We start from the raw sequence: 17,153 nt of genomic DNA, 5'->3' as shown, positions 1-17,153 counted from the left end.
TCCCAAAAAGTTGGAGAAAGTGGAATTTATTAGTGTTTTTTTTAGAGAAATTCTTTATTTATGTATAATAATATAACTATTAAAATATTATATTTTATGATTTTCGTGTTCGGAAAGAATAATGAGTCTCAAATATTTTTAAGTACACCAATCACTGCTACAATGTGTGGGGATGGAGGTTATTTTTCGCCAGCAGCGGTGTATTTTTCAAAACTAAGATTTAATTTAATCTAATATACTATCTTTTCTTTTCTCTCTTTTGTGGGAGTATCTCCAAAGTTCTACTTAATTCTACCGTTTGGTTTTCATTTTGTTTTTTCTTTTCTTTCTTGATCCACTTTTGCAGCGTCTCGAGGAACCATTTTTGAATGTTAATATAGAAGCAGCTTCTAAGTTCGCAAAGTAGAGACAAACTTCCATGGCGACCGGCCCCTTTTCTTCTTCCTCCATCTTTAATCAGAGCACCTCCAGACTCCCTGATGACACCGTCTTCTATGCCATATTCTCCGACGCCTCTCTGAGCTCCAGCAACACCGCCGAGGTATCCTCCTTCCTCCAATCCCTTCATCTTCAAATCATCAACTCCATCTCTACATTCACCTCCAACTACGTATGGCAGCACGAACCCTTTGCTCTCTCACTTTCTTCCATCCCCAAATCCTCCTGCATCTGTTCCACCCACCTTCCACACCTTCACGGGAAGCTTCGCTTTGGTGACAACCTTGAAGACGAATGGTTCACTGTCTTTCTTCTTTTCCACATTTCCAACTGTTTTCCTTCGCTGTCAATCCGAGTTTGGGACACGGACGGCGAATTTCTGCTTATTGAGGCAGCTTTCCACATCCCTCGATGGATTAACCCTGAGAATAGTCTCAATCGCGTCTTCATTCGCAATGGTAGCCTCCATATTGTACCAAAACTCCGATTACCTGATCCTAATTTGTTTGATTCGCTCAAGTTCTTGGTGGATTTTGATCAGGAATCCAGGGCGTCTGAGTCGGTTCAGCTAGCTGTGAAGAAAAAGATTTCGGATTATCCCGGTAGAGCAGAGAGGAACATGTACAGAGCTAGGGTTAGGGCTCCTGTATCAGTTGCTCAGGTGTTGAAGCATGAGCCCTGCTTGATTTCGCTGGCGGTTGAGGGGTTTTACGATCGTGACATAGACACCATGAAGTTTGCCGCAAAGATGGAGAAGTTTTTGGGAAGAGGAAGAGATGAAGAATTGGTATGCGTGTCCGTTAAGATGTCGAAGGCAATGTATGCACAGTTGATGCAGCAGAATTTTCAAGCGCCCAAATGTTATCCGATGCCCAGTAGGACCAATGCTTCAGTACACAAGGAAGCTGAATTGGGAATGAAGATAGCATGCGGGTTGGAGATGATATATCAACTAAGAAGGAAAGAGGGGTCTGAAGGGAAAAACAAGACATGGGAGGCGTTTAAGGAGAGTTTAGAAAGTAGCGGATACTTCCAAGGTTTACTTCCGGGTTCAAGGGAGTATGGAAGATTAATGCAGAATGCGGAGGAATATTACAGGAACAGTGAACTCTTTGCAAGAACTAGGTAATTATACTTCTCGCTCTTGAAATTTCCAACAGTGGGCTACTTGGAGCTTGATCAGATTCAGCAAACTAACTATTTTAACTTAGTTCATCTTCAGTATAGCCCTTGTGTAATGGGTCATTGATTGTATCTGTAGTTTTATGGTGAATTTAATCTTTGTAGAGTCTTGTGTTTATGTCATTTGGAATCGAATTGCATTTGATTTATAAGTGTGGTACTGCAGATTAATCACACTATTCTCTCAATTTATCGATTGTTCGCCTTTCTCTATTGAAGTTTTTAAGTAGTTGTCTATTTTAATTGCACATGCTGAGATGTTTCGATGTTTTGCAGTAACATGATGAGTGCTCCAGTAAGACGCATTGATGAGATTCTTGCATCTCCCTATTCACTGGAAGATTTCAAGGGTTTAGATGTTCCTCCTTCTGATGATGATTCTTGGCTTTACAATGGGGATGATGAATTGAATGCAGCCCTCTTAGAGAGACAGAAGGAAATGGAAATTTCTAATTCTAAATTTAACAAGAAGCAAAAATCTAACAAGGACCAAGATGATCCGTCATCCAGCTATAGTATGGATGAGTCTGATCTAGGTGATATATCAAAATCCATGCAGAAATTTGTTAAAAAGTTATCAAGCTATCAGGGAGTAGAGGTGTCTGATAACAGGTAAGCTACAAATGAATGAATCAAACTACTCCTTTTTGTATAATAACTGCAGGGCCTTTGGTTGTGGTTTCTTTTTGTAACATCTTGCACAATGTCCCAGACGTAGTTCTAAATCGGAGAATGCTACAAATTTTATTTTTTGTATCCATATGTTGATCTATTAATATAATACAACCTTTTATGTTTAAAGGGAGCCAGAAGATGTGAATATCGATGTAGAGTGCTTCTTTAAAGAGATGGAATCAGTGATGAATCACCACACATCCATGGAGACAACTACTGATGCTGAAAATGAGGATGAAACCTCTTCTGATTTGGATTTTGGTAAATAAAATTCTACCTTTTATTACCGGTATTCAGTTTTGGCCAAGCTATTATCTTTCAATTAATAATTTAAAAGGCTATAACTTGGAAGAACCCTCAATGCTCGTTCTGTTTGATATATATATACTTATTTATTTCCTTGGTAACTCTACTGTTTAACGCTGGCTATGTATGCTGTTTGTGCATTTATTTATTTATTTAGGCGTCTATTGGGTACCTTGCCTTAAACGCAGTTTGGATTTTGTTTGTGAATTATCATGAAGTTTATGATTTGGATTCTTTTAAATATTTCAACATCGCTAGTTGGTTTGTAAATTTTTCTACCATGTCCTGCAGTCTTGCTTCTGCAAAATTCATTAAACCTGTTTTCATGCCTAACAAAATTGTTGCTTTCAGTAAAATTATTTCTTATTAAAAAATAGGTCTGATGGATTCTTCTAATCATTAAGTTGCAATCGTTGCATGCTTTCTAGATGAATCTCAAGACGATGAAAGCGATGATGCTGCAGATACAATTGACGTAGATAGAGAGAATACGTTCATGGAATCCTATTCAAATACATTGGATGAAGAATTGAAGAATAGTACACTCAAGAAAAGTTTTTATCGTGCTAGTGGAGAAACATCTCAGAAAGATGAGGTAATTTTCTTTCTTCTTTGTGCATGATGCTGTAAATTTCTTGCTTTTGCCAACTTCATCCCGATTCAACTAAGACACTTCTTAACTCTGGTTTTTCTAAGAATGACCTATGATTAGCTATTATTTCTTCATATTAGATTTTATTTTCACCCTCTCAATTAATGACAATGAGATGCTTTTTTGGAGTTTGTGGCAATGTGGCGTCTTTTCTTTTCTTTTTCTTTTTATTCTTTTGTTTGGATTCTGTTATCTTTAGCAATTATAATCAACTCCAGACTTTCATTGAAGGGGTTTTGTTTAAAGAAACCATTAGTACCAATTCTTTTCTACTAGTTCTTTTGCTAAGGTATTCAATAAGTTTGTTGTATGACATCAACTCAATGGTGTCAAATCCATATGGGATTTTCATAGTTTTTGCGTTCTCGAGAGAATTTGTTCTAAGAAAGAGAAACTTATTGGCCATGTTTGATGGTTTTGTGGAAAGAACTTGTTTTTCTACTGTCAGGAGAATCAAATCGTGGGGTTATATGATCTATGGTATGCTGTTGGGTGGCAAGTGTCTTTTATTACAGTTTGATTACCATTTGCAACATCTTAATATTATTTATGTACTTCTCACATCTTCAATTAAAAATATTACAGGGAACATCAAATGCTACTGACCATATGGAGGAGGATTTCACTCCTGTTGATGTGGATGTCAACCTTGTAAAGAGCCTTCTCGATTCATTTTCATCACAAGAAGGACTGCCTGGTCCTACATCTAATCTTCTTGGACTTATGGGTATAAAGCTTCCGAGAGATGGTGACAAAGGCAAATAAAGCGCAAATTTTGTATTTATATAAATTAATGTTAAAAAAGCAGGGCGGGTGATATTTATAAACTCTGCGACTGAACCTTCCTCCCGTCACATTTTAGCATGCTTAGAGCTTTTAGATTATTGTTTAAAACATTGATAAAGATATGAATCACATGATGTTGAGATTGGCAAATGGTGTTTTTATGTGTTATCCTTTTAACAATCAATGGAAAATAGCATCGCAGAAGAAACAAATTCAGAGCCTTGCCTCTAAAACATTAGTTAGAAATAGAGGAACCTCTTATTATGTGAAGAACCAATTGCCATTTACAGGTACATCGTCTGGCATTTTTTTAGTGTGAATCAATCTTGATCTTTCAGAATTTGAGTTTGAGTGGTGATGTACCTTAGAAATTTGATGATTGATTTACCAAGATTCCAAATTGAAAGAATAAAACTTCTCCCATCAATCAAACTGATGAAACAAAGAATTTGAGGTATGTGTATTTCCCAAAAGAACTTAAAACAAGCTTACAAATGTCTAGGAAAATCTCACTTCTGCCGTATATTGCAGGCCAAAAAAAATCTGAAAAGCGGGACTAGAAAGCGTTCCAAGATGCAAAACAAAGAAAATTAAGGTTCATACATAATTTACATAGGAGTTCCGGTTCTCAAAGCATAATACTTCTTTTGCATTACAGGTGCCATCCCTGAGAAGATCGATTGCTTTTGCTTCTTCGGTTTGACGCCGAATATGAATGACCTTAGAGGAACTCTGTTTCGGCTCTCTGAGTGTCTCAGCTGTGGTGTTTCCTGTTTCTTTGACCCAGAAAGTCTGAACTCGTCATTCAACTTTGACAGGTAGGTCTCTACCTCAAGTTGAAGAGATGCTGTGTGATCTAAAGCTGCTTGTAATTCATCAGCAACTTTGTTATTTTCTTGTTTCATGTTCAAAACCTCTCCTTGAAACTTTGCAGCTTGATAGCTTGTGAATGAGAAATCATCATCCTCAGCACTCGCCTTCAATCCTGCTGTTATTTCTTCTTGGATGTTGCACAGTGATGAAAATCTGTTCTGCAGCTCCTCTTTCAATGCTGCACTCTTATCGGACCAGACGGTAAGTTCAGTTTGTATCTCCCTCAGGTGTTTGTACAATGGTCGTGCTTCTGATTTCAAGGAGTACTTTCCACTGCCGCTCTCATCCAGTTTCTTTCCTTTTTCTTGAAGTTTTGTTACTTCTGATTTTAGATCCTGTATCCCAGTTTCAAATTTCTGTATTTGATGGAAAGAAGTGCTGAATTTCAACCAGAAGTCTAAGTTCTCCTCCAAGAGTTCGTCAATTTTCATCCGGAGTCTTTCTTCGATCTCTGATGTAGTTGTAGGTTGTTGAACTAGAAGCTTACTGATGTCAAATCCTGAATCATAGGAGATTTGACGAGACAGTGTTTCAGACCGAGCTGAATCGTCTGTTGTTATCTGGGGTTCGACATTTTGATCCTCTGATGTGCTTGAGGTTTTCTGGTGGTCTGAAGCACTTAAATCTAACAACTGTGTGCTTAGATCCATTGATTCCTTGCCTTCATAGAAACATTTCTGCATAAGATTCAATTTATGGCGCAAGGATCTGATTTCTTGATCCTTCAGGGCATTTGAAGTTTTTAATTCACTTAGCTGCTTTGATGTTTGAAGGTGGTGATCCCGATTTTTTTCATCCATTTCATTGAGCTTCTTCTTGGCATCCTTGAAATTTCGAAGGGTTGTAGTGTACTCAGTCAAGAGGACCTTTTCCCTGTCTTCTATTCCACTCAAGAACAACTGCTGCCAATTTGGCTCATCTACTTTATCCCCTGCTTTCTGTTCTTGTTCTGCGCCTATTGCCTCTACACAAATCTTCTTCTCTTCTTTGTTTTGTTCTTTCATCACATCCTCTAGTTTCTCTAAAGGATTTTCTGGATTTTTTGTCTGTTTCTGAATTCCGTCAACTTGACTCATCAGAGTACCATTAACATTAGCTTTTGAATACTGAGAATTAGCCTTGGTTTGAACAACATCTACTGGATTTCTATCTGAACTGTCAGTGCTATTATTTTCAGGATTGCCTTCATTGTTCACTAACAACTCTAGAAGGATCGCATCTTCGCTTTTGACAATGTTGTCTGTATCATAGTTCTCACCTTTTGAACTCTGTGATGATGTATCCTGGATTTGAACAAATTCTAAATGACTTCTAGTAGTGACATTCTCATCAACTCCCTCACAACCATGCTCTGAGTACTGTGAGCTTTGAACAATCTCTACAGGATTTCTAGCAGAACCATAAGCATCATTTTTCCCAGGATCGTCTCCAGTATTTATTGACAAGGTTTGAGCAATTTCTTCCCTGCTTTTGGCAGCAGTATCAACATCGAATTTCTTGAAACTACCTTTTGAACTCTCTGATTTATCCTGAGTATCAGCAACTACTAGCTTCCTAGAAGTGGCATTAACATCAAGTTTCTTAGAACTGATTCCCAAACTTGGAGGATCTACCTTAGTTGGACTACTGTTCTCTTGATTTCTGTTCTTACCACTTGCATTGGTTTTCTCAGATCGACCTATGAAACTCTGTGATTCTTCTTCCTTGGGGTATTGCAGCTCTGATGATTTCATTTCAGTGACTGGTTCTTCATTTTGTCTCGAGTCAGTTGTCTGCTGTGCTTCATTTGATCCCATTTGCTTTAGATCATCAGAACCTTCATGAGCTTTCAACCTTTTGTCTGGTTGTTTTTGCTTGGTATGTGTTTCACTTGCACCTTGCTTTAAATCAGGAACTTCCTCTGGTTGTTTGAGCTTTGTATGTGCTCCACTTGCACCTTGGTTTACACCTGCAAGTTCCTCTGGCTGTTTGAGATGGACCGTGCTTATTGAAGAATTTAGCTCAGGCTCATCTTCTTGTTGAATGGTAGGCAATTTACCAGAAAGATGATCTAGATTACAATGTACCTCGATAATTTGGGATTGGAAATTGCTCTTCTCATTCTCAACCTTCTGGTTTAGATTATGAATCCCACCCAGTTTTTCCTCCATTTCTTTAAGCTTTTGTTGTAGATTGTTCTTTCCATCGATTATTGATGCCTTATCATCCTCCAAGGTTCTTATCTGTGTTTGGAGTTCATCAGTTTCTGATCTTAGCTGCTTGACGAGAGCAGTCTGTGAAGACAGTGCAGTCTCTAAGCCGATCACCTTGTTCACGAGCTCATCAATCTTCTCAGCCATTTCTGTCATGGTAAGACATGTCCTGGCCTCTAACTGCTCCTTGATCTGTTTGCGTAATTCCTCTCCTCTTTGTTTCTCTTCTGCTATACTGTCAACTTCTTTATTCAATTGGTCAGGTACTTGTTTTTTCTTTACAGATTCGTTCTTTGCAAGCAACTTATCCTGGCTCAATTCTTCGCCTTGAAGCTTACCTTTGAGAGTATCTAATCTCTCTCTTACTTCTCTAATCCTTGTAGACTCTATTCTTGCTTCCTCAACCGACCTCTCCTGTTTCTCCTGCAACTGAGCCAATGATTCCTGGCAGGATTTTAAAGCCGCTTTGGCCATCAAATTACGAGCTTCGTCATCTTCAATAACCATTCCCTCACCATACTCATCTTGCAAGTTGAAAACTCTGTTTTGCATTTCCTTGATCTGATTCTCAATCTCCCAGTACCTTGCAAGAGTGCCTTCATAAGAACTCTTCATGAACTCCTTTTCAGTTTGCAGTGTCAAAATCTGTTTCTGTAACTTGTCGATCTCATTAAGTGCCTCTTGTTTGTTCAAACCAGATTTGGCAACAGATGGAGCTGTGGCTGCTAGTTTCATATTCTTTTTGGACTTCAGCTTCTTTGTTGCTGTCGTTATGACAGTCTTCAAATCAATGGGGGCCTTGGGAACTTTTGGGATGTTTCCTTTGGAGATCTCAGGTGGCTTCTTAGTGAATTTAGGCATGGCTTCTTCATCTTCCTCGTCCATTGAAAACTGAACTTGCTCCGGAAAAACCGAAGCGATTGTGTTGTTCGCGTTCTGTAGCTCAGTTGAAATGTGATCATAGCGTTCAGCCAATGCTCTATAAGCTCTATAAGATTCCTCCACAAAGTTTATCAGCTCTGGTCTCTTTTTATAATACATTTCAGCCCTCCTTGCAAATGAATCTCCATCTTCTTCTATCAGCTTCAACACATTTTGGACCTTTTCCTCCATATCTGCAATTTCCATAAACTTTCAGTTCTCCATTATTTATTGATTAGACTTGAATCGATATGGGTATTGATCTTGTGATCTAATGGGATAACGAGAATTCCTAAACTTATCACCCACACCTTGATCTTACCCAAAAAAAAGCTCCCATTAAAAAGAAAACAATACAATTCAATATGCAAATCAAATCACAGAGACAAAAAAAGAGAACCCAAATGATAATTCAAGTCATGGATGAAGTTGATGTTCTGATTGATCTGTTAGAAAGAAAAGGTAAAAGAGAAGAAAAAGAGATGAACCTAGAAGATTTTGCTCCATCCATTTGGATTGTTTGGTTCTGATGTGGCTTGCCCACCACCATGAATAAGCATTGCTTGCAGCTCTCTGCAACATTTTGTTGGTGGTTTCTGGTGGATTTTCCTATCCTAATTTTGGTTTCTCTCTCTAAATTTCAAACCTCTCTGTGTTTGTTCTGTTCTTTGGTGTTGTGTTCTCTGGTTTGATTGTCTCTCTCTCTAGATGAAGAGAGAAGACATGGAATTACCTGGAAACCCTTTGATAAAGCAGAAAACCATGTAAGAACAGAGACCTTTCAGAGACAGATGAGAGAGGAAAGAAGAGAGAGAGAGAGAGAGAGAGAGAGAGAGAGAGAGAGAGAGAGAGAGAGAGAGGAAAGAAGAGGGAAAGAGAGAGATGAAGATTATTGAAAATGGAATGTACAAAGCCTTTCTTACTAAATATGAGATCATGGAGGAGAGTAAACTTCGCTCCATTAACCTGTTCTTTTTTTAATATAAAAAATCAACTTAAGATCTGCCACCCTGTCCTTAGATTATTCACTTTTTTTTCAGATCAAATTATTAAATGTTAAATTACCATTTTAGGTCTATTGAATTATTATTATTAGGGTAATTATTTTTATTGTTATTGCTAGTGTAATTATTATTGTTATTATTATTATAAAAAAAAAACTGGTTTCAAGAGAAGCTAAGATACGGGTATAGGACATCATAATATAGTACAGGACATCAATGATTTACATTAATCTTTTCTCTTAAGACGAAGGATCTTCCCCCACTGATAAAGTTTGAAGAAAGAGAACTTTTGGTTCGATTCTAGGGCGAAAGAGGTAAATATCTCAATTGGAGAATTGGGAAGAATGGTGTAAAACTCAATCTTTATAATGTTTTTCTTTATTTTAATAAATGTAGGGCAAAAACCCAAATCTCTTGCCTTAAGAAAGGTAAAAGAATGTCTCACCCACTATTTATAACTGTCTATATAGACCATTTTATAATTTTGTTTGATCTCCTAACAGACTTTTGGCATAATTAAAAGTTGACAAATTCTATTTTTCCTTTTCTCATTGGAGAACATATCTAAGAAATTTTAAGGTACCATAAGAATCATTACCACAAACCAAATCTCAGAGTCTAAACTAGTAATTTCACAATAGTTCTTCTTGTTATTTTACATCTAATTAGGTATACACACGTGGCACTTTATTAATGCTGCCACTTGGCAACATGGAATTTGCTGGCCTGCCCTTTCCTCTTGCCTTTTGAGTTTTTTTATCAACTTTTTTAAAAGAAAAACTATTTAGTGGTTCTTTCATGAACGTTGAACACAAAGTGCAAACCTTAGAGAGAAAAAGAAAATTGTTAAAACTACACGGCAGTGTCGCTTTTTGTGTCACCCACCGACCTTAGGAAAAAGGTAAACCGTCATGTTTGATTAATTTTAGTTTTAATATTATTTTTAAGAAAGAGAATTGGAGTTACTTGTGTTTTAAGAAAACAAATGTTTTTGGGTAGCAAGAAGAGAACATTTCTTTTTCGGTATGTTGTTACGGGCGCCTCACCACATTTGCGGGTGCGCAAATCAAATCCTTTTCGACCGGTATTTCTGTTATTTTTGGATGTTTCTATCAATGCCGACTGCCAAGGGGTCAAAGTATATTGGAACCATATTACAATTTTAAAAAATACATATATTTTAGAAACAAGTGGAGTTTGAACTATTTAGGAAAACATGAAAAGTTATTAATTAGTGTATCAAGTTCTATAATTTTTGTCCGTAACAAAGAAAAAAGCTTCATTTTAGCGTCGTTATAAAAAAAGTGGGGTAGAATTTGAAATATTGTTTTATTTTTTAAAAAACATTATCTTGTTATAGTTTGAAAATGTCTCTTTAAATAATTAAGATAATAATTGTTTTAATTTCAGTTTTTAGATAGATCATAATTTGAGGCATTTTTAGATTTGTCATAATGAACCAATATCAGATATTGACCTTGGTGTTCTATTATTGATATAGTTTAAATTCGGCTATATTTTGTGGCGGTTGAATAAGAAATTTTGGATCAATCACAAATTGTATTATTTACAAATTAATGATGAAAAAAATACAAACAATTGATTTTGAGACTAATTAAAACCCAAATTGAAATAGAAGACATATGTTGGTCGATTTTGATGATGTCACATGTATTTTAATGATGCCACATGTTTTCTTTTTGATCGGTGGACCAAGCTAATTATTTTGGTCAAACTAAATATTATTTACTTGAATAAAATCCAATTAAGCAAAAAAAGAATCTAAATCCAATTAAGTAAAAGAAAAATCTTAATTTAACGCAAATAGTAAATATGGCCAGAATCCATGTGGTTGAACTAACTAGGTCCAAGCCCTTAAAGCCCAGAGAAGTTCTCTTGTAGAGGATAGAAACTTTTTACTCAAGTCTGGAGAATTCTTCCTAGAGCGAGACTCCTAACTCTTGAAGTTGACCATCCTTGAAGATTGAATTTCCTTTGAAGCCGACAACTATTACTTCAGCTTCAAGAACATCATGAATTCTACTTTCCCAAATCAAGTGTAGACATTCAACCGATATAGAATTAGAGGATCAAGCACTAGAAATCGAATCACATTGCATCATAATCAACATCAACACAAGTTCATCTCCACGAATTATATTTTTCTGAAAATCTCGTGTGAAATAGCCGTTGTTTTTCCATTTACATCGATTTCTCTTAAGATTTCAAATATTCTATTTATACAACATGGTACGTTAATGTTGTTAGAGCGTCTACAATCAAATAGAGAATGCAGTGTACTCAAATGGAAGGATTGAAACAATAGGACAAGTACACATCAACGAAAACGGATAGTAGATACGAACAAAATTTTGCAAAACAGAAGCTTATAAGAATAGATTGAGTCGTGGATTACACTCTCTTTAATAAGTTTTGTGGCTCTGCTCGATGTACAACCAATTTGAAAATTGCCACAACATCATCAAGATAAAATCAGTCTAGATACTAATTGTCCCGATCAGATTTTTACTCGAGGCAGTCAAAATGCTAACAAAATTTTTATTGTGCTCAAATGAAAATTTATTTTAAAAATATATTGTGACGTTTAAGCATGTTTGATGGATTATATGATTTTCGTCTGTTATGATTGATGTTTCATGCTATGTTTATGTTGACTGTTACATGTTTCTTGGATTGTTGGTGTCTATTAGCTTTGGCTATTAGGATGTGCACCCACATGTGTAGTGTCCCTCAGGTTCACTACTTTTTATAGTTATGACTGTGTGCGTTAGATGAACCACCAATCTTTCATGATTCATGTGTGGTTCGGTAAGATCACTAAACTACCTGGTCTAGTGTATCCTCTCATGAGATTACCAAACTGATAATTGTTCCTATGGGATCGTTGGATCATCTGTGTTTCTCCGAAATCACAAGATCTGTTAGTGGGTACCTTCTAAAGGGGTGTTAGGACCAGTAGTGGGTCTCTTATTGGGTATATTTTTATATTCATCATTTTCCATGTTTAATATCTTAGCCAAAGATAGAGTAAATGTAGAGCAATAAGAAGGGCCTATGACATTCCATGAGAACTCCATAGCTTTTACTTCTACTTTTCGTTACATGTTTTCAGGATTTGACTAATAGTATTTATTTTGAACTGGATGATTACTTATTTTTATTTTCTTTAAAATTTAGACAAGGTCTAAATTAGAAGTATGTTTTCATAATACTTTTAGGGTGCCTTTGGGGGAAGGGTTAGTGTTATGATAAAACTATTGTTATGTTAAATATGATAAAAAAAATTCTTATTGCATACTTTTTTACGAAAGCTTCAAACCCGTCTTATTGCAAATAATTTATTATATGTGTAATGTTATTAAATTAGTAATGACAGTTGTCCAATTTGGAATTAATTTCTAAACATATTGTGAAAAATTTATTAAATTTCATTTTTTAGAAAAACAAATTAATTATTTCCTATTTGTAATTGGCGATAGCGATGTCCCCCTATTTTGGACATATATAATTACTTGGTATAACGCTTGGATGAAATTGTGACTATTTTCCTTAATTTTAAATAAACATTATGAAGGGAAAAAAATAGTTGTCTACAACAGCAAGAGCATAAACAGTCAATATCATACAGAAAAAAAAAGTAAGCAAATAAGAAGCAACCCAGGTCAGTACAAACATAAACTATCTCGTCATGTCTCGTAGGAGGACTCTACAAAATCTCTCCCTCTCATTCTCAAGCATGAGTATGAAACCCCAAAGGTCGTCCATATGAGACAGAATATGCCTTTGCAATAGCGTCCTATCCAAACTCATTAGTTCCTGCATTTCACACAATATGCGGAAGAATTCAATGTGCACATGGTTGTCATTGGCAAAGACGCATGCAGGCTACTCCATTTGAGTTGCTCGTTTGTTTGGTCGAGTGCTAGATGTATGCCTTCAACATCCATCTAGCACTCGATCCGGTCCTACCCTCTGAAGTGCGAGAAGGTCGTGATGTGCGTACATCGTCCTGCGATAGGTCAATCCCCTAGCTGTACACGGGCGGGAACTCCTCGTTTCCATCGGTCATATCAAATTCGTCATACCCGTCAGGCTCGTTAGACCCCACGTCAGCGAATATCTCAGCGAACCGACCCGTCGCCCTATCACGATCGAACACATATATAAGTTCATCGTAATATGGGAACGGTTTGTTTAAAAGTCCCTTCGCTGCAGGATGCGACTGCGGGAAAAAAAAGATCACTTATGACTACTGATAGAAAAATTGTGAAGTAAATGTACATTGCGAACGTTGTGTAACGTTTATATTATTTTCCTTACCCTAACCCAATTATCAAATAATTCTTTCTCCGCAATTATGCATTTCTCTTCATCGTTCCACCCAAAGCCACTGCACGCTGGCCTTCAGATTTCGGCGATGGCTTGAAATGCCCGCTTTAGTGTCTTTATTCTACAGTCAATTACAGTCGTTGCACGGACACGACATCCAGGTAGTTTCTCCTCCATCATGCTACCAACTGGGTCAGGTAACCTGGTCGGAACGTACCATTATCGGATTTTCATCCTCCATTGACACCAACTCCATTAAACACTCCACAACAGTGCCCTCCTCTTTCGTCCGAACATGCCTCGGGGCACAGGTTGAAGTTGACATACTGAGAATGACAAATTACAAAAAATACATGGAGTATGTTAGTAATATCAAAATTTCACATTTAACAGTCACAAACAAATGGCACGCGTACATTTCATATGCAGCAGTACATTTTACAGGTCAATAAAATGAGTATACAACCGATGACTTCTAATGTAAAATTTTCTTGTCTAAGCATTACGCAACTGTCAATCTGTGAACATCGATTCAGCTAGTTTGTCGTGCCACTGAGACCACTCGTTTGTCGTCTCCAATGTATTGAATGTCTTCTGTAGCAGTGGTCATCGCGTATGCGGAGTCCCCCTCGTCCACATCGTCAACGTCGTCGCAATATGTTATTTTTCTATTTATCAAATTGTGAAGCAAGCAACATGCTAGTATGGTGCAACACTGGACCTTCAGGGGATAGTACGACTTTCCACAAATAATGGCCCAACGACCCTTAGAACACCAAAGGCTAGCTAATGACATTTGTTGTCGAAGAGTGCTTCATGTTGGAGTACTCCTTTGCATTTATTGGTGCATTTCCAACACCACGCCACCCTTACAAGTGGTACCGTTGGCCTCTGTACGAGCCGAGAAATCCCTCCACGTTTGAATAACCCACATCGCACAGATAATAATATCCTGTTATTAAAATCATTCGTTTATGCGCTAGGATTATGTAAGTAGAAATGGGCGTTGATTGATTATAAATAAGCAATACCCTTTGGCACTTGTAGTCCATTTTCTCGTGCAAGGACATCACGTAGAATCTGCGAGTCTGCCTCGGATCCTTCCCAACCGGTGAGGACATAAACGAAATCCCCTTTCGTGTCGCACACGCCCAGTACGTTTGTGGCAATTTCCCTCTTACGCGTTCTAAATGTAGGTTGATCTGCTGCAAGGACGTTCACCTTTATGTACGTCCCGTCTAATGTGCCAAGGAATTCTGCTAGTTTAAATAAACATGCCAAAATAAGTGCCACGTACCTAAAGCTCAAATACATTAAACTTGTTCCATGCCCACCTCGAAACACTTTCAACGTTGATCATTGCAGTTGTTTGTTACCAGAACAAGTCTCTTTATCAACTCCTCGTATAGTCGAACGACAGCCAACAGTACGAGGTTAAAATATCGAGATACTATCTCACCGGACCTTTAAACAGGCAATGAATGATGTGGATTGTGACCAATGGATCAAAGCCATAGACCTCGAAATGGAATCTTTGTATTCCAATTCCGTCTGGACTCTAGTAGATCAACCAAATAATGTAAAACCTATTGGTTGTAAATGGATCTATAAGAGAAAAAAATACCAAGCTGGTAAAATACAGACTTTCAAAGCTCGACTTGTGGCAAAAGGTCATACACAAAAGGAGGGAATAGATTATGAAGAAACTTTCTCTCCTGTTGCCATGATAAAATTGATTAGAATACTCTTGTCCATCGCCACTTTTTATGATTATGAAATTTGGCAGATGGATGTCAAGACAGCTTTTTTGAATGGAAATCTTGAGGAGAGTATCTATATGGTCCAACCATAGGAGTTTATACAAAAGGGTCAAGAACAAAAGGTTTGTAAGCTTTAAAAATCCATATATGGATTGAAACAAGCATCTAGATTCTGGAATATAAAATTTGATACTGCGGATAAAAACTTATGGTTTTGAACAGAATGTTGATGAACCCTGTGTTTACAAAAGGATCATCAATTCTACTGTAGCATTCTTAGTTCTGTATGTAGATGACATTCTACTCATTGGGAATGACGTAGGTCATCTAACTGATATTAAGGAATGGCTAGCTACACAATTCCAAATGAAAGATTTGGGAAATACACAATATGTTCTTGGTATCCAAATAGTTTGGAACCGAAAGAACAAGACTCTAACCACGTCTCAAACATCTTATATAGACAAAATGTTGTCAAGATATAAGATGCAGAATTCCAAAAAGGGTTGTTGCCGTACAGATATGGAATTCATTTATCAAAAGAACAATGTCCAAAGACACCTCAAGAAGTTGAGGATACAAGTAACACTCCCTATGCTTTTGTTGTTGGGAGCCTGATGTATGCAATGTTATGTACTAGACCTGACATTTGCTATTCAGTGGGGATAGTTAGTAGATATCAGTCCAATCCTGGATGTGATCATTGGACAACTGTTAAGAATATTCTAAAATATCTTAGAAGAACAAAAGACTACATACTCGTGTATGGTACTAAGGATCTGATCCTTACTGGATACACTAACTCCGATTTTCAAACTGATAAAGATGCTAGAAATTCTACATCAGGACCAGTTTTCACTCTGAACGGAGGAGCAGTAGTATGGAGAAGCATAAAATAATCTTGTATTGCCGACTCCACTATGAAAGCTGAATATGTAGCTGCCTGTGAAGCGACAAAAGAAGTAGTATGACTTAAAAAGTTCTTAACAGATTTGGAAGTTGTTCCAAATATGCAACTGCCAATCACCTTATACTGTGACAACAATGGTGCAGTTGCAAATTCACGAGAACCTACAAGTCATAAACGAGGAAAGCACATTGAACGAAAGTACCATCTGATCAAAGAAATCGTACATCGAGTAGATGTTATAATAACAAAAAACTCCTCCAAGCAAAACATGGCTGATCCGTTCACAAAAGCTCTCACGGCTAAAGTGTTTGAGAGCCATCTACATGGTTTAGGTCTACGTGGATTGTAAACTAGGACAAGTGGGAGACTTATTGGGATTGTGCCCTACTTTATATATATTTATTATACTCATATATATTCTCTCATTATAAAATTCTAACTTACTTGGAGTTTTAAACCAAGTGGGAGTTTGTTGGAATTTGTATCCTAAAAACTTATACTTTGTTATTTGATTCAATAGAATTTATTATTGAATGTTATAATCTTAAAACCAATAAATTAAGGTCTCGAGGCTATTTTAATGAATTTGTCAAATACACTTGAACTTTATGTAGAGACATAAACATGGATTAAATTCAAGTTAATAGCCCAAATAGTCTATAATGTATGAATAAGGTTGGGCGCCTTATTCTTGAAAAACACTATGGATGCGGTCCACTCCGTAGTTAGTACAAATGATGTAATCATGAATTGTTCATGTAGAGACATGGGAGTAGGGGCGTCCTATGTAAATGGTTTGCATAAGACTAGAACCACGAAATAGTCATTTTTAGTTATAACACCGTAAACTATAAACTGACTATTTCATTTATGATGACCTAGGTAACTTGATCTTAATCCTAAGCTAACTATGAACTTCTGTTCATTTAGTAGTATCCTTATATCTGCATAGGTGAGGGCAGCTCATCATCGCTGGTCCAATAAGTCTCCCATTTCAGGAGTAAGACCAAGTGGATAGCTAGAGACATAGGGTGCAAGATGGAATTCACTCCTACCCACTTCTGGGATAGTAGATAGGTTGTTCCCTTAAGGACTAAATCCAAG

General features: G+C 37.0%; 2 protein-coding genes across 2 annotated transcripts; one reads left to right on the top strand and one right to left on the bottom strand.

Moving 5' to 3' along the window:
• Nucleotides 1-210: 210 nt before the first annotated feature.
• On the top strand, nucleotides 211-4,189 carry LOC103493274 (protein ecdysoneless homolog). Its single transcript, XM_008453944.3, has 5 exons — nucleotides 211-1,563; nucleotides 1,897-2,232; nucleotides 2,423-2,556; nucleotides 3,030-3,196; nucleotides 3,839-4,189. The coding sequence occupies exons 1-5, from the start codon at nucleotides 419-421 to the stop codon at nucleotides 4,016-4,018; spliced, it is 1,962 nt and encodes a 653-aa protein (XP_008452166.1). The 5' UTR covers nucleotides 211-418; the 3' UTR covers nucleotides 4,019-4,189.
• Nucleotides 4,190-4,475: 286 nt separating this feature from the next.
• LOC103493275 (protein NETWORKED 2B) lies at nucleotides 4,476-9,397 on the bottom strand. Its single transcript, XM_008453945.3, has 2 exons — nucleotides 8,514-9,397; nucleotides 4,476-8,219 (listed from the first exon to the last, which is right to left on the bottom strand). The coding sequence occupies exons 1-2, from the start codon at nucleotides 8,605-8,607 to the stop codon at nucleotides 4,648-4,650; spliced, it is 3,666 nt and encodes a 1,221-aa protein (XP_008452167.1). The 5' UTR covers nucleotides 8,608-9,397; the 3' UTR covers nucleotides 4,476-4,647.
• Between the last annotated feature and the right edge of the window lie 7,756 nt (nucleotides 9,398-17,153).

Source organism: Cucumis melo, chromosome 6 (assembly GCF_025177605.1).
Source record: "Cucumis melo cultivar AY chromosome 6, USDA_Cmelo_AY_1.0, whole genome shotgun sequence".
Taxonomy (NCBI): Eukaryota; Viridiplantae; Streptophyta; class Magnoliopsida; order Cucurbitales; family Cucurbitaceae; genus Cucumis; species Cucumis melo.
Note: the sequence above shows the minus strand (reverse complement) of the source record. Positions and strands in the feature narration are given on the sequence as shown.